At 35.2% G+C, this 14,770-nt stretch overlaps 1 protein-coding gene across 2 annotated transcripts in view; it reads right to left on the bottom strand.

Moving 5' to 3' along the window:
• Positions 1-13,807, bottom strand: part of fw (CUB and Sushi multiple domains furrowed) — a 112,271-nt gene extending 98,464 nt beyond the window's left edge. For both annotated transcript variants that reach the window (XM_076134589.1, XM_076134590.1), the window contains exon 1: positions 13,565-13,807. In XM_076134589.1, coding sequence (XP_075990704.1) covers positions 13,565-13,652 — 88 coding nt within the window. In that variant the 5' untranslated portion in view covers positions 13,653-13,807. The remainder of the gene's footprint in view (positions 1-13,564) is intronic.
• Between the last annotated feature and the right edge of the window lie 963 nt (positions 13,808-14,770).

Below are 14,770 nucleotides of genomic sequence, written 5' to 3'. Positions count from 1 at the left end.
TTAGCATCCGGGAAGTACGGACACTAGGTTACAAGTGCCTTTGCTAACGTGCAAATGTGATCTACTTCTAGCTTATTGCAAATAAATTCCACAGGACTTTCTAAACCTATTTTATTTACGCCATAGTTTATTTTTTCGCCATCCGCTATCATGGTCCCATAATGCCGTATATATTATGGTGTTTTGATTCCTACACTTTAATACCCATTTTCAATACTCTGCCAAAGATTACAGATAGACTGCTATCTTAGATTAATCAAATTCATCTATCAAGTTTACTGATTTTGGAGGTTGCAATGAAAAGGCTGTAGGAAGCGAATTAGGCTTAAATGACAGATAATGCTTGCCTTTAGCTGCTTACTAACAGTAGATAGATAGGGGATGGAAAATAGCCTTTAGTTGTCTGTGACTTAGCACAAGACTATTTCTGGTGCGGGAGTTCAGCACCACAAAGCCCGAAATACAGTTGCATAAATCGTTGCTTCGTCTATTGTTGCTTTAGTAGTTTATCACAGCAACTTGCAAACAAAGCCATTTGTATTTGAGAAATATCGTGTATTTATAATATTTTAGTGCACAGTAGTCAATTTTCACAATATTGATAGTATCAGTTTATTTTGTTTGCCTACCCTTGTCACGTTATAGGCACGTTACCGATCAACAGGACAAAGTGAAACCCGTTTTTCATTGAACAGTATCGTGACAGCAACTACTCCAAGTTTTATTGCATTGTCAACGGACTCGAACCGCCGAATGCCTAAAACTAACATGAGACTGACATGAAATATATTTTGCATTCGTTTTTATGTAGGTACCTATTGTGAGTCCGAGTTTGTTGTTAACGCAGTGTCAATATTGTGCAAGTCGCTGTTTTTCAAATATTATTAATTAAGTTTATTGCCTTTTGTGCAAGATTGTTTTATTCTAAGTAGGTAAGTATAGTCTAAGTAAATCAGCTTTGGAAAATCGATGCAACCAAATTAAGAAATATAAAGAGGATCTAACTATCGGTAATGGAAACCCCTTTCTGCTTTTAATTCACTTCCTACTTTTTAAGGGCAATCTGAAGCAATGAGACCTCAGTGAATGGAATCTCAGAACCAAGAGTTGGTAATATAACAAATCATTTACTGCCTTGTCAACTGGTCATAACGGACCATTGCAAAAATTATACAATGCAAGCAAGTGAACACGAATAAAAGGTTATAGTAATATTAAAGCTCTTAAACAGCTGAAGTCATCACCAACAAATAGATTGCCATGACATTTTGAAACCAAACAATGTGTAATTTGAATGCCATGTCTTATTATTCCTAATTTAATATTAGAAATGAGACAACAGTAGGTAATGAATAATAATATTTGTTTATTATTACATCTATTTGTCTATAAATACTTTATTTTTTTAAGCCGTGTCTTGTAGAACTGTAATCGCTTTTACAAGCACAACTTTAAAACCCACTAACGTCTCTCAACTTTAAACAACTCCTAAGTATCATGCTGTCTTTGTTACTTTGACGTGTATCGTATCGATAGAAATACTTTTGAGCGTTCCAAATTCTACCGTGGGAAAGGGATAGCGCTATAGACACCGCAATAATGTTGTCTGACGGCGGAACTTGGATCGCTTACCCATTCCTTCACCAGTTTCTGCACGAGCGTTCCCCTAAAGTTCTCTGAAAGTGCATTACATTATTGAGGTACGATTTCTACACAAATAAGATGCCTTTACACAATATTGAACTATTTGACGAACTCTCAGGTACGCAAGTTTCTCTTCATCGTTTAAGCACGTGACGTTAGATTCTAAAGTGCACATAACTTCGACGGCACTAGGAACTTGACTGAAAGATTTCGAAGCGTGTTCTTTGAAAATGCTTTAGAAAGGACAATACTGGTTAAGCCATTATCATCGCACGGCTAGTCACGGGGCTTTTCGAGCACATAATCTTGTGGCTAACTCCTTTAAAAATAGTTAGAACTTTTGGACGGCAGTTTTCATTCTAAGAGTTCTAATAATTTGGTAAATAAGCGATAAGATTTAAACCTACTGCCACAACTAAAAAACATTATTAATGAGTCTGTATTTTAGTGATCTAATTGTGCAAAAAACGCTCTCTCGGTTACCTACGTAATTGTACGTGAAAATCCGTTTTTCTTTTACTTTTAAGCTAAAGCTTCCCGATTATAACAAGTAGTATAAACAAATACCAGACAACAACAAACACATTTTTTTATAGAACAAATAAATCACTGCTGAACTAGAGTTTTGAACTTGAATTTTTATTCTTATTTTTGGTATGAAAGGCTTTCAATGACCTGCAGGCTTGCAACTAACGAGACCGCAGTGATGCCAAACAAAGGGAAACCTCTCCACAAATATGATGACTGCAAGGATGTATTGATAGAACTGTGTTGCCTTGTTGCCATTGTATCCGCTACAGTATCTTCAACTTTATGTAATAAAAAATAGACGTAGCGGTTATTTCTGATACTGTATTCTGGATAAATCAAACCTTCGTACATACCTACTAATAAAAGTCCTATAAACTGTGATTAGTTTTACTTTGTACTTTAGTTTTAAAGATTTTTTTAACAGTTTCTTTTAACTTATAAATTTAATAATTACGAGAAGAGTAAAGCGACCTTATTTTGTTTTTACTTTAAGTGTTCCCGTTATTGTGAAAATTGCATTTTGTTGCACAAAAGTCCATGACGTAAAGTTACATCTTGAAGACAAAACTCTACCTTCTATGTGGCGAGGTTTAGGTCATGCTTTGAAACATTGGGTTTCTCAAATTTCCGTAGTCATACTCTCAGTAGCCGCCCGGAGATTGGTAACATGAACGGCAGGCTATAGGCTGTCCCCTATTTATTGTTATTCTGCTCTTGCTATATAAGACCGAAGTCGAGCAAGACTTGAGAGTATTTAACACTAGCTTTTACCCGCGACTTCGTCTGCCACCTGAATTTTCCCATGGAAATGCGTCATTTTCCCGGGGTAAAAAGTAGCCTATGTCGTTTCTCGGGTATCAAAATATCTCTATACCAAATTTTATGCAAATTGGTTCAGTAGTTTAGGCGTGATTGTGTAACAGACAGACAGACAGACAGACTTACTTTCGCATTTATAATATTAGTATGGATATTGGTACACTATCAGGTTCACCAGACATAAAGTTATAGAAAACCTATTGCGTTGTAGAAAATAGCACACAATCAAGTGAAGCAAGACTTAGGTGCAATTGGCACTTGTCAATGCAATGTCGTAAAAATTGTAGCTTAACTGTCTGAGTGGTGGGTGGACACTTGCTGTCAAAACAATGATAGTTTATAGGTATACTAGTCGCAATATTTCCGCACTGAATACCTTAAGTCGTTTGCTTGGAAGTTATTTTGTGCTTCATTGCAGCAGAGATCCTCGTGAACGCACGTAGTTATAAATATCAGAAAAAAATGTTTTATCTATGCAAGTCTTGCGTTTCCTGCCATTGCTTCTTGGGTGCAACCAGAATTTCCAAAACATCGAAAAGTTGAATGAGCGAGTAACTTTATATAACGAAAATAACTAACGAAACACTGAAAATAACGTCATATTTCTTTCTCAACCAGTTGCTATTTTTATGAAGTTTAGTTTCGCGAAAAATATTTCATTCGCTAAAATAACCGACGAGAAGTCAACAAGAAAGTTTAATATAAAGGTTCTATTTATAATTGCGTCAAAAAGCATATTTCCTATGTGTTTCTCTTTTAATAATTAATTTTATAGAGAAAAATATCAAAGTTAAATTTTAACGTCATATTACGCCTTTGTTGATACGTTATACGCCATAAAGAGGAAATGATATTTCCCATTAGAGAAAATTGTGTCTCATGGCAAAGGAAGATAGAAATTAAACTTCACATAATATTAAACTTTAATATTGCTCCGATGTTTTTAAAACTGCGTTGGTCTCATGAGAGTGGGTTGATATTACAGAATTCCACGTGTTCTGGTCCCAATAGAGTGAAGAGATAATTTGTATCATTTGGAATTGCGATAATAACTGACTGTTTGATTTCTACGATTGGCTTGTTTAATTAAATACTAGATTATCGGGTCCAATTTACATTTTTTTATTTTGGTTACTGTTGATACAAAGAGCTTATGAGTGTGAGATTGAAATGTAAGTTTAAAAATTTTTGTCAACTAAACGTAGAGACCACGTATCCGAATACAGGAAAATCACTTTATTTTTTTATTATACTATTACTTCTATTTCTACTATCAATAGCAAGCGATGTAATCACTTGACGTAAAAAATGGTACAGACACATGAAAATATGAAACTTTCGAATGCGTTGCCTTTGGCTTGCAGAAATAAAATAACAGTTCCTTTGACAAACGCAACACATCCTGTTTTTATTCAAAAACTGTTGGTATCGGTTCGCCGACAGTCGCACACGAGATCGTTTCTCCGAATTGTTATATTGTTGTCGAATAGTAGTGAGTGGCTAGCTCAGACATAACATTTTACAGGCTCTTTTTATTTAATACTAGCTTAAACCCGCGACTTCGTCTGCCACCCGAATTTTACCATGGGAACGCGTCATTTTCCCGGGGTATAAAGTAGTGTATGTCCTTTGTCGGATATCAAAATATCTCCATACCAAATTTCATGCAAATTGGTTCAATAGTTTAAGCGTGATTGAGTAACAGACAGACAGACAGACAGAGTTACTTTCACATTTATAATATTAGTATGGAAGTATGGATAGTATGGATTTTGATACTGTGTCGTCACAAATTGATATTGCTCGTACTGGCGTACAAAAGAGATTAGTTTTAACTGACATTTTAGAAAATGTCACATTGTAACAAAGTTCCGATTGCATTAATCAGATTATGTAACCGTTATGATCCGAGTCTAGACCGTTTCAATGATTATTTTGCACGGATATTTCCTCGTTTGTGAGCAAAAAGAATAGTGATGCGATTTTACGTAATATGCTAGCTTTTTATATAAATTTTAAAATCCGTTTTCAATTAATCAAGAATTATTACGTGTCTATTTTGAAGAGGAATTTATTTTCTTTGTTTGTCAATTTTCTCGCAAATACTGATGTTTATTAATGAACATTACTAATGGCATTCGCTTCCAAATATTTTTAACTGTAAAAAATCTAATCACTTTGGGGACTATCTAAAACATTGCACTACACACTACATATATCAAGAAAATACAGAAACATATGTATTTAAAAATATATTAATTCATTATTGCGTGTTAATCGTGGAACAAATTCCATGAAAAGACACGGATGTGGCATAATAATATGTTATATCCTGAACTGTCACATGTATAGACAATCTTCTTCTTATCGTATGGTTAGTGGTCAACCTAGTGTCAAAGTTGTTCAAGCCGCCCGAAGGCCTTTGACATGGCTTAACGACTGTTATCTATATCGACAACAACCGGGACCGACTTTTTACGTGCCCTCCGAAGCACGGAGACGCCCAGTTCAAATACCACTATGCGGTCACCCATCTATGGAATGACCGCGCCAACGGTTGCTTCACCCACAGATCGTTTACCGACCGGTGAGCGCAACTGGCTGTGGGCGCCTCAAATGTATATGTATAGACAATGATATCGTTATATAGTAACAACTAGTTTTGTAACAATGAGTTGCATTTAGAACTAGGTCCTACCGGCAACTACGGCCCTTTTATGATTTCCTGTAGTTTTTCCGCTGCAAACTGGTCATATATATGTCTGCAGTGTCCTAAGTATGAATTAGTATGAAACTTCATGATTGTAAATACTCTTCAAATAGTATACGAAATTAATAAAAAATATATTAAGTAAAAATATCCCGGAGCACAAAATAAAAAGTGGTAAGTATCTCTATTTTAAATTTTACAGTACCTCATGTATTCGATCAATAGTGTTTCAAGTTTGATAGGAGTAGCACTATGCCGAACTAAATTTAATTTATTATTCTGGTGATAGTGACAGAATTATTTAATTAACATAAAATTTTATAGCTTTTATGTATATTTTTCCATAACATTTTTGAATATTATTTACAAAGTATATTTCCCATGTAAATATATTTTTATATAAGAATTTATCATTACCACTGAGCGTCTGATCTGATTGTTGAGAAGCGTGCTGCAGCGCTTCTCAGGATATCCATACAAATAAAGCGGAAATAGGAAAAGTGCTTGAAGATGTCTTCGCTCGCTCCTTGCTGGCGCCAGCGCATAGCGCTGTCATATATAGGCCAATCTTCGAAGCAATCACTTGTACCGTTTATTACATAAAGATAAATCCCGGAATATAACAAATATCGTGTAGTTTAAATATGCAGGTCATCCATATGTCCTTAGGAGGGCACGTAAGGTAACAGTCGTTAAGACACGTCAAAGGCTTTTGGGCGGCTTTGAATACTTTGAAACCAGGTTGACTAGTAACCATACGACAAGGAAGAAAGTAAGATCAACATGTAATACAATTTGATTCTATATACATCTTTCATTACTCATGACAACAGCTGGAATAAGAGTAGAGTGACGTTGCGACCAACTTATTTATCGCGCAATATGCACGCGAAAGTATCTGGTTCATTCTTCTCATAAAGAGCTTTAGTCTTAACTAGCTTTAGTTACTATGACGAATGATGATTCAATAGTAACATTCTAGCAACTAGCACAGATAAACGAAATAAACGGCGTCTAACACATATATCCAATTTGCTCGAGATTTTTAAATCTTTGTAAATGTCCCACTTAGATGTTAACACAAATAAATTGTTGTAAACAAAAGCTTCACATCAAAGTTGATCTCCTTGCAATTGTTCTGAGTCACAGTGAACTCGGCCGCGTTTTACGAGTCTGGAGTCCCGAGCTATTTGTAGATCGATCTAATATAATGTGAGCTCTTTGATTGATGGCCGATGTGAATATTATGATTGCGTGCAAAGCCTGGCCTCTTTACGCTAAGTAAAGTTAAGTGGGTGTTATAAAATTTTATAAGTGGATTTGCAATTGTAAAATGTAAAGCTATTATTGTTTTTTTTTTCTTGAGATTGAAAGCTATTTTTGGTAACTAGAAAAGTGTCTATCACCATTTTATTTTTTAGTATCTACAAACATAGACATAGTTAAATTTACATCTAGATGCATAAAAGATGCTCGTGTTGATCACATCATATTTGGATCTGGATTTGAACCAAGCAAGGTGACGACGACGAAGTAAGTGCTAAGATGTGAACGTACGTTGAGCATGGCGCCGAATGCGCTGACGAAATTTCGTTCAAGTACGAGTATGTTTGTTCCATTTATGTGAGACGAGTTGCCTAGTAAATGTTCTTAGATTTCAGATATCGTTTCAAATTCAATATTTGAGAACTTTAAATATACCTATTTCTGTACCGCGAAAGATTTCTAAAATAGACGCAGAGAGTTATAGTGCTTTCGTTGTAGATTTTTCCTACCCACGACCCAGATTCTCTTTCTAAATACACGCCAATTATTAAATTTTCATAGAGATATTTCATACAATGTTGTCATTACATTACCAAAAATACGCCAGTAATAGGACTGTGGTCTGTATTTTTCGAAAACAACAAAATTGTATAGAAATTCGGAAGCGTTATTCGTCACTAAGTCGTGGGTGTGTAAATGCCGACTATGGCATTATAACGGGAGGCTGAACATTCTGTATATAGCGTGTACGATTCTCTAACGTGATCGGCAATTTGTGGTGTACCGGTGCTACAAAATTGTTTATTGTTTTCGTTACGGCTTGTGTCGCAGTTTCGTGTTTTCAGATAGCTCGCCTAAATATTTTTTACTATTTTTGTACCGGGTTTTTATTTATTAAACGTCAAAGAATTTTCCTCCACTTTATTAACTTCAGATCACAGGTAAGATGGCAAAAACAAAACTTACTATTTCAATGCAAAATTGTACAAGTAATTTTCATTTCGTTCCTTTAGAAATATTGTTGAAAGGAGTACGAGTAGTTAACCCAGTAATCAAAACGTATATATTCTAGGTACATTGAGTGGTAGCCGCAAATTGAATACAAAGAGCTGTATAGTACACACGTCAACCGCTGGCCTTGAGCGCTCACGCGGAATGAAAGTTTGGAAAGGGGACTTCGAGGACAACAGGTGTTCACTAAACTGCATTTAGTGTTACGATGTATGTCGTACTTTTGCAAATATACGTTTCATGAACGCTGAATATCGTTTAAATTGTGCAAATGTGGAATAAAATTTTACTTTTCCTGGAATATTATGTCGAACGTTCGTTGTTTTGCAAGAGAAGAGATTTGGTTTTTAAATGAATATCTGAACTCTTCGTTTTTATATACGCGAGGAAGTTTTTCTTGAGGTTGAGAGTCAAGATAAGATTTTGGGGTAGGAATACTATACTCGTAATACGCAGAATCAAATGTTTCATTAAGATGAGGTTCCTAGTCTGAGTGAATTTAAGTTGTTGTGCAGCAGCCATAAATGTGATCACAAACAGGCATAAAAAAATTCATTAAGTACTTCTCAAAATCACGAATCGAGTAACGAAATTACAAATATTATTTAATCGTTATAGACAGTTTGTATTAACATCAATAATTTTATTCTATTAAAACTATTACTAACCATAAAAATGAAAATAATTTGGCATAAATATAATAATTTTACGCCGCAAGGGGACGCTTATGAAAGATACTAGACACTAGACAGATTAAATCGGTGATGTTTTGCAAAAACGTCAGGTGGTATCCGGCGGTCAGAAAGTTTGTAGGGAACGTAGCAAGAGGCATTCTTTGGTCTCTGCTCCCTTATGGAAAATCGGCATGATTTTGCGTATGAATTTAAATACAATAATCCGATCTTCTCATTTAAATCAATGTTTTGTTTTGACAACAAAACGACCACATTTTCGTACTGCAATAATTAATTATTGCGGCCGTTTTGATGTCAAAACAAGTTCCGCGCGAATAATTACCTCATTATATGTCTGTACAGCAGTACATAGACTCCTAGGTTATAATAATTCATTGGCAATTTTACGTATTGTACAATGTAACTTTATTTTCGAAAATACTTTATAATCCGAGATGTTCGCTTGAGTCTATTTTTTGTTTTAAGTCAGAATAACTAACGATTTTAAGTACCTAAGAGTGGCTGGTTCTAAATCTGTCCTAGAAAGCACATGTTAGTGTAAGACAACGAATTTAAATCACAAAGTGCTATGGTAATTGGTAAACTATTACTAAACTATATGGGTTTAGGATTTGTTCCTAGTAATATTTTATTTTCCATATTTTATCCATCATTTTATTCCATAGCATTATTTTTCAAAAGCATTAACTAAAATATCCGCATCAATATCAATCATTATAAAGTTCCATTAAATAAATTTTCGAAATCACACGCATATCGGATATTCGGACATATGAACAGTTTAATTTAGAAATGCTTTCAACGTATTTAGTTATTGAATAGGATTAAATGTAATTATTAGTGAAAATCGGATTGCATGAAACTATTCTACGAATAACGTTACAGTACATTTTCATGTTAGTGTAACTAGGACATGGAATTATTATAAATTCAAATACAATATTACGAGAGAGATGCAGGTGGGTTTCGAGTTTCGAGGAAATCTGGTATTCTGTGGCGAGACAATTACTACTGGTCTATTGTCAAGTACTGAATACACTCCCTAATATAACTAAGACACTATAAGAAATAACATATCTAAAATTGTTAATTCCATTTGACTGCTTATTGAAATTAATGAACTTGTCGACTACTCCTACTCACGGAAGTCAAATGCAATACCTACAAATATTTTTAATGAATTTCTTTCCATGACTGTCATATATTTATCCAAGGAGATGCATATGGTTTGTTACAATTGCCAGCCAATAAAAAAATGAGTTAGTTAAGCACTTTTTGGTGCATTGATTCCCAAAATGGGTGGTCGGACTTTAGTGCCAACGCGTTTCAGACTGTACATTCAAAATCAGTCTCATAAGTTTTTAATTATATACAGTCGTAAAATCATGTCAATCGCTCGGTCGTCTTGACCACAGGAGAAAAAGAAATACTCTACTTAAATCAGTATTAAAACTTTCCTTAAAACAGGACTGTAGGAGCATGTTCAAAATGCACCTGTGACAACATTCACTCACTCAGAGTATAACTTAGAACAGACTATTTTTATGGACTAGTTCAGATACGTTTTGCAATCCAAGTTTTTGTGTACACCAGCATGACTGAATAGAAAGAGTTTTTGTTGCCCAACGATCGAGGACAAACTACAATTGTACAAGTGCACTTTAAATAGATAAACTTAGAGAAATATTAAGTTAAACTGTCGTTTATGAAGATGTGTTTTAGGAATATTTGTATTTGTATTCAAGATTATAGAAATCTTCAATTTTCTTATTTGTATCACTTGTTTTGGGAAGCAAATGTAGCTTACTGTACGACGCGATATCCGTCCGACGTTATAGTAGTAAGTATATAAACTTTTGAAACCCCATATGGTTAAAGCACCACACTAGGCTAACGTGGTGGACTCAAAGCCTCTCCCTCTTTCGGGAGAAGCCCCTTGACCAGTAAGGTAATTTTTTTGGACTTACTCGAGCGTACTAGCGTGGTACTTAGATAGTAATATCAACCGGATAAAAAGAACCTGACTTATAAAATAAATGATTGGACTGTTATTCTCATTTAACAATTATTTAGTCAAAGTCTAAACAATTTAGAATCGAGTTACGATTGCATAAAACATTGTCTTCTTCTAATAAAAATGTTTTCTAAACCTTATAACTATCGGAACATAGCCTTAATAATTCAAATCCTAAAAGTAAGTTTTCTTTGCAATAATTTCCTACTGATTTGGTTCTAAAATTGTCAGTACACCAATAATCGCTTACGAAGACCGTCAGTACGACTGTGTTTCGTTACCGATGTATGTACAAAGATAACATTACGACATACGGTCGTACCGCAATACGTACATGGGTAATTTGCCGCCGTATCGAAGGTAAAAGTGGCCACTCGTTGTTATTTTATACTACTACTAGTTCCTGTCTGTGACTTCGCCCGCGTGAAATTATTTCCCGGGTAAAACTTATCGTATGTTATAAACTATATGAATGACAAATTTCATCAAAATCCTGCGAACCGTGAGGACAACCTGCGCCGAAACGTTAGGCATTTTAAGGTTAAATGCGTGTTCGCGTTAATTCCCGTATTCTATTATACATTAAACATGCAACGCGAGAGTTGAAAAGTTATGGTTCATCAATATCCGTTGGCTAGTTTTGTTGTGATTAAGTGAAAGAACATACAAACTTTTGCATTTATAATATTAGTATAGATATGTAGCGACTTTATACTACATTTTTATTCATAGAAAATTATTTTGAAAGTATTTCTTCGTAATAAAAAGTGAAATGGAAAATAGTAATATTTATTAGGGATATGCATGACAGACGTACATTTTTATGAGAGTATTTTATTGACAGTTGCCCCCGCGTTTTAGTAACACGGTAGAAAAATGAATGTTATGTTTGATCCAAATATGTAGGCACCTATATGCAGCAATTGCTGGCCTTCTAAAATATCGAATGTCATACTTATACTGTTACAATTAAGAAACTATTTTTATTTTATTTATTAGTAACACTATGAATGCTAAAGTTTGTGATGATAGATTTACGCAAAACGAATTGTATTTTTATGAGGCACACCGGCACATTAACTGGTTCAACGGAGGATATATTTTATGGAGAGAAATTTTCAATGCAGACGAAGTCGCAGGCAGAAGTTATACAGTAAAATACACAGTATACTATTATTAAGTAGCAATTATTCAAACAAGTTCTAACAGCAAAAACTGTACATAAACCAATGAAGCTCATAATACAAGAGTTTTTTCTCTAAACGCTCTGTTGACCGGACCACGCTGCATGATAACTATTAAAGTAAAAGTGGCGAGTTGAGGCGCCCATAGGCAGTTGCGCTCACCGGTCGGTAAACGATCTGCGGGTTAAGCAACCATTGCCGCGGTCATTCCATAGATGGGTGACCGCATAGTGGTATTTGAACTGGGCGTCTCCTTGCTTCGGAGGGCACGTTAAAAGTCGGTCCCGGTTGTTGTCTACTAAGATAACAGTAGTTAAGCCACGTCAAAGGCCTCTCGGGCGGCTTGAACAACTTTGACGCTAGGTTGACCACTAACCATACGACAAACAACAACAACAAAGTAAAAGTGTTATAAAACTGCCTTTATACAGAACCACGGGCATTCACCACGCTTCAAATCATTTCTACGTAATTCGCGACAAATTATCGTAATCATCAGAAGACAATAGACTGCCAACTAATTAGCCAGTACCTATTCAGTTTACGTCATCTTAGTAGCTGTTCCGAAATTATAGTTTAATTGATAGTACTATATTAATATGTTCGTGTAATAATTGTGGGATTTTCTATGGTGTTTAGGAACTAAGCTTATAGTAGCGGGTATTTTTTTTTGTATATGGGGTTAATGTAACTCAGATTACAAGAATAAAAGTCTAATTTTATATTTTTCGAATTTCTGTTATCGTTATTTTATAGGACTTACCTATTTGTTCAAATATTCGTGGTTTTATTATAACACATAAAATGACAAATACTGTTCTTTGACACTATTCTTTAGTCCAACTATTGCATTTTTAATTATAATTATGAGAGAGGGTGAGACATGAGAACCAGGTCAATGTATTTTCATAATTATTAACGTTTTTTACGGTTTTTCATAAGCAAAGACCACTATGTAATATATAACTCTCGATTATAACAGTTTGAAATATAGTTCATATAACAGCGAAAGTGTATTAACAATGGGAACATGCTCCAATCGTTTCTTAAATATTTTTAAGACTCACGAAGTTTGCATAATAAACGTTTGTATGGATGAATGTTTATTTTCACTCCAATTTGTAATAATTGTAGGCAATAACGATCTCGTCATTATAATGTATTCGATAGTGAAAGTTCCCCACTAATCGTACCAGAGATTCTCTAAACAAACATGCACGTTTCTCTTTAATAGATTGTTAACTGTCTTCGAAGTTTCACCAATTTTCCACATCTTTAATCAACATTTTACTGCCGTATAATTGATACAACCCTTGTGTTGTATCAACTTTATGACACTTTAACTGCGCTACAGCTGTACGTTGCATTGTTTCTAACCACAAAAAGCCTGTCAAGTGTCTGTTTGTAGCAGAACAATACGACGTAAGATTCGCGCATGCGTATCGCATAAATGCTTTGTCCAGTGAATCATAACTGACGAAATCCGTGACCACATCAACTGGTCAACTAAACGAAACCTTGTAATATCAATATCCAACGAAACGACGGCGACGATTCAATTTGTAGTGATCACACAAGTGCGGTTAAAGTTGAAAGTTTCGCAAAAGCTCGTATGCCAATATAAATCAACGCTATCTTATATCAGTCCGCGGTTTTTCGCTTTATTAAAGCAACTGCATTGTTCACTCACCTTGGGCCAGAGCCGGCGAAAGAGCGCTCCAAATAACAATACAAACACACAAAAACATATTGCAATCGTCTTTTAGGAACATCACCATTTCATGACTTCACAATCACATGCACTCAGATCCTAATTCAAACGTTGGCGGGCGATTAAAAAAAATGCACTTCGTTTCGAGAATTGTCAGGCAAAAGGCGATGAGTATACAGCCTGGTCGAGTGTTCGCGTTCGACTGAACGGCGTCCGCGCAGGCACTCGATCCCCACCAACAACCGCCTTTCACCGTTACAATTCGTAGTTGGAAAGACTGTTGGGCAAGGCTATATGACGATTGACATTCAACAAAAACAGCCCATTTGGTACACGGAAACTGTGTGTTTACAGCTCTATTCTATATTTGGTTAGATTGTTACCCAGTTTAAGTAATCACTAAGTTGGATTAATGTCTTCATTAGTACGGTCATTGAAAATAATTTTCAACGTTGAACGTGGAAGGAATTTTCTTCCCTCTGGACTCACGACTGCACGCAATGGGTTAGCCTGTTTAAATAAATGGGTACTGCTGTTGTTAGCTCTTTACCATTCCCCTTTACAATAAAACGGAAGGTAGGGTTGCAAATTAATTGTACATATGGCCAACGTATAATGTTACTAACCTTGAGAGGGGTTTTGTCGGGGGAATGTGCACGCTCTTTTTAAATTAAAATAAATGATTTTTCTCTGAAACACACCATTTACTCAAATAAGTACTTTTCTACGTAGAATCAAAAGGAGGTCATCCTTAAAAGTACAACGTACAAGTAGCACTTCAACTGTTTATGAACCATAAATCATTGACCGACATTTACGGGAAACGTCATTTAGAACAAATAGCTTTAAGAAATGGGGATGTATTGATTCATCTATGTCCAATTAGGAAAGACATAGCAAATAACAAAAAATAGCTCCTTTCGGTATTCTGTTACACGTATACTAATTATAAAGATTCTAGAATCTTGCAAGAAAACCTCACTTATGGCTTGTAGCCTGTTCCTTCTCCAGGATATTGCCAAGGTATCCCTGCTACCTGCTGCATCAGCTGCGTGAATCATGAGTGCAATCTTACTTCTGCTACAATTTAAACATCCTACAATACAGTAACATCCCAAAATAGAGTTGACTTACTGTTTACTTGATCTTGTAGCCGAGATTATTGAATTATGCAGCTGATCGATA

Source organism: Anticarsia gemmatalis, chromosome Z, assembly GCF_050436995.1.
Source record: "Anticarsia gemmatalis isolate Benzon Research Colony breed Stoneville strain chromosome Z, ilAntGemm2 primary, whole genome shotgun sequence".
Lineage (NCBI taxonomy): Eukaryota > Metazoa > Arthropoda > Insecta > Lepidoptera > Erebidae > Anticarsia > Anticarsia gemmatalis.
This window is presented reverse-complemented; position numbering and strand designations above follow the sequence as displayed.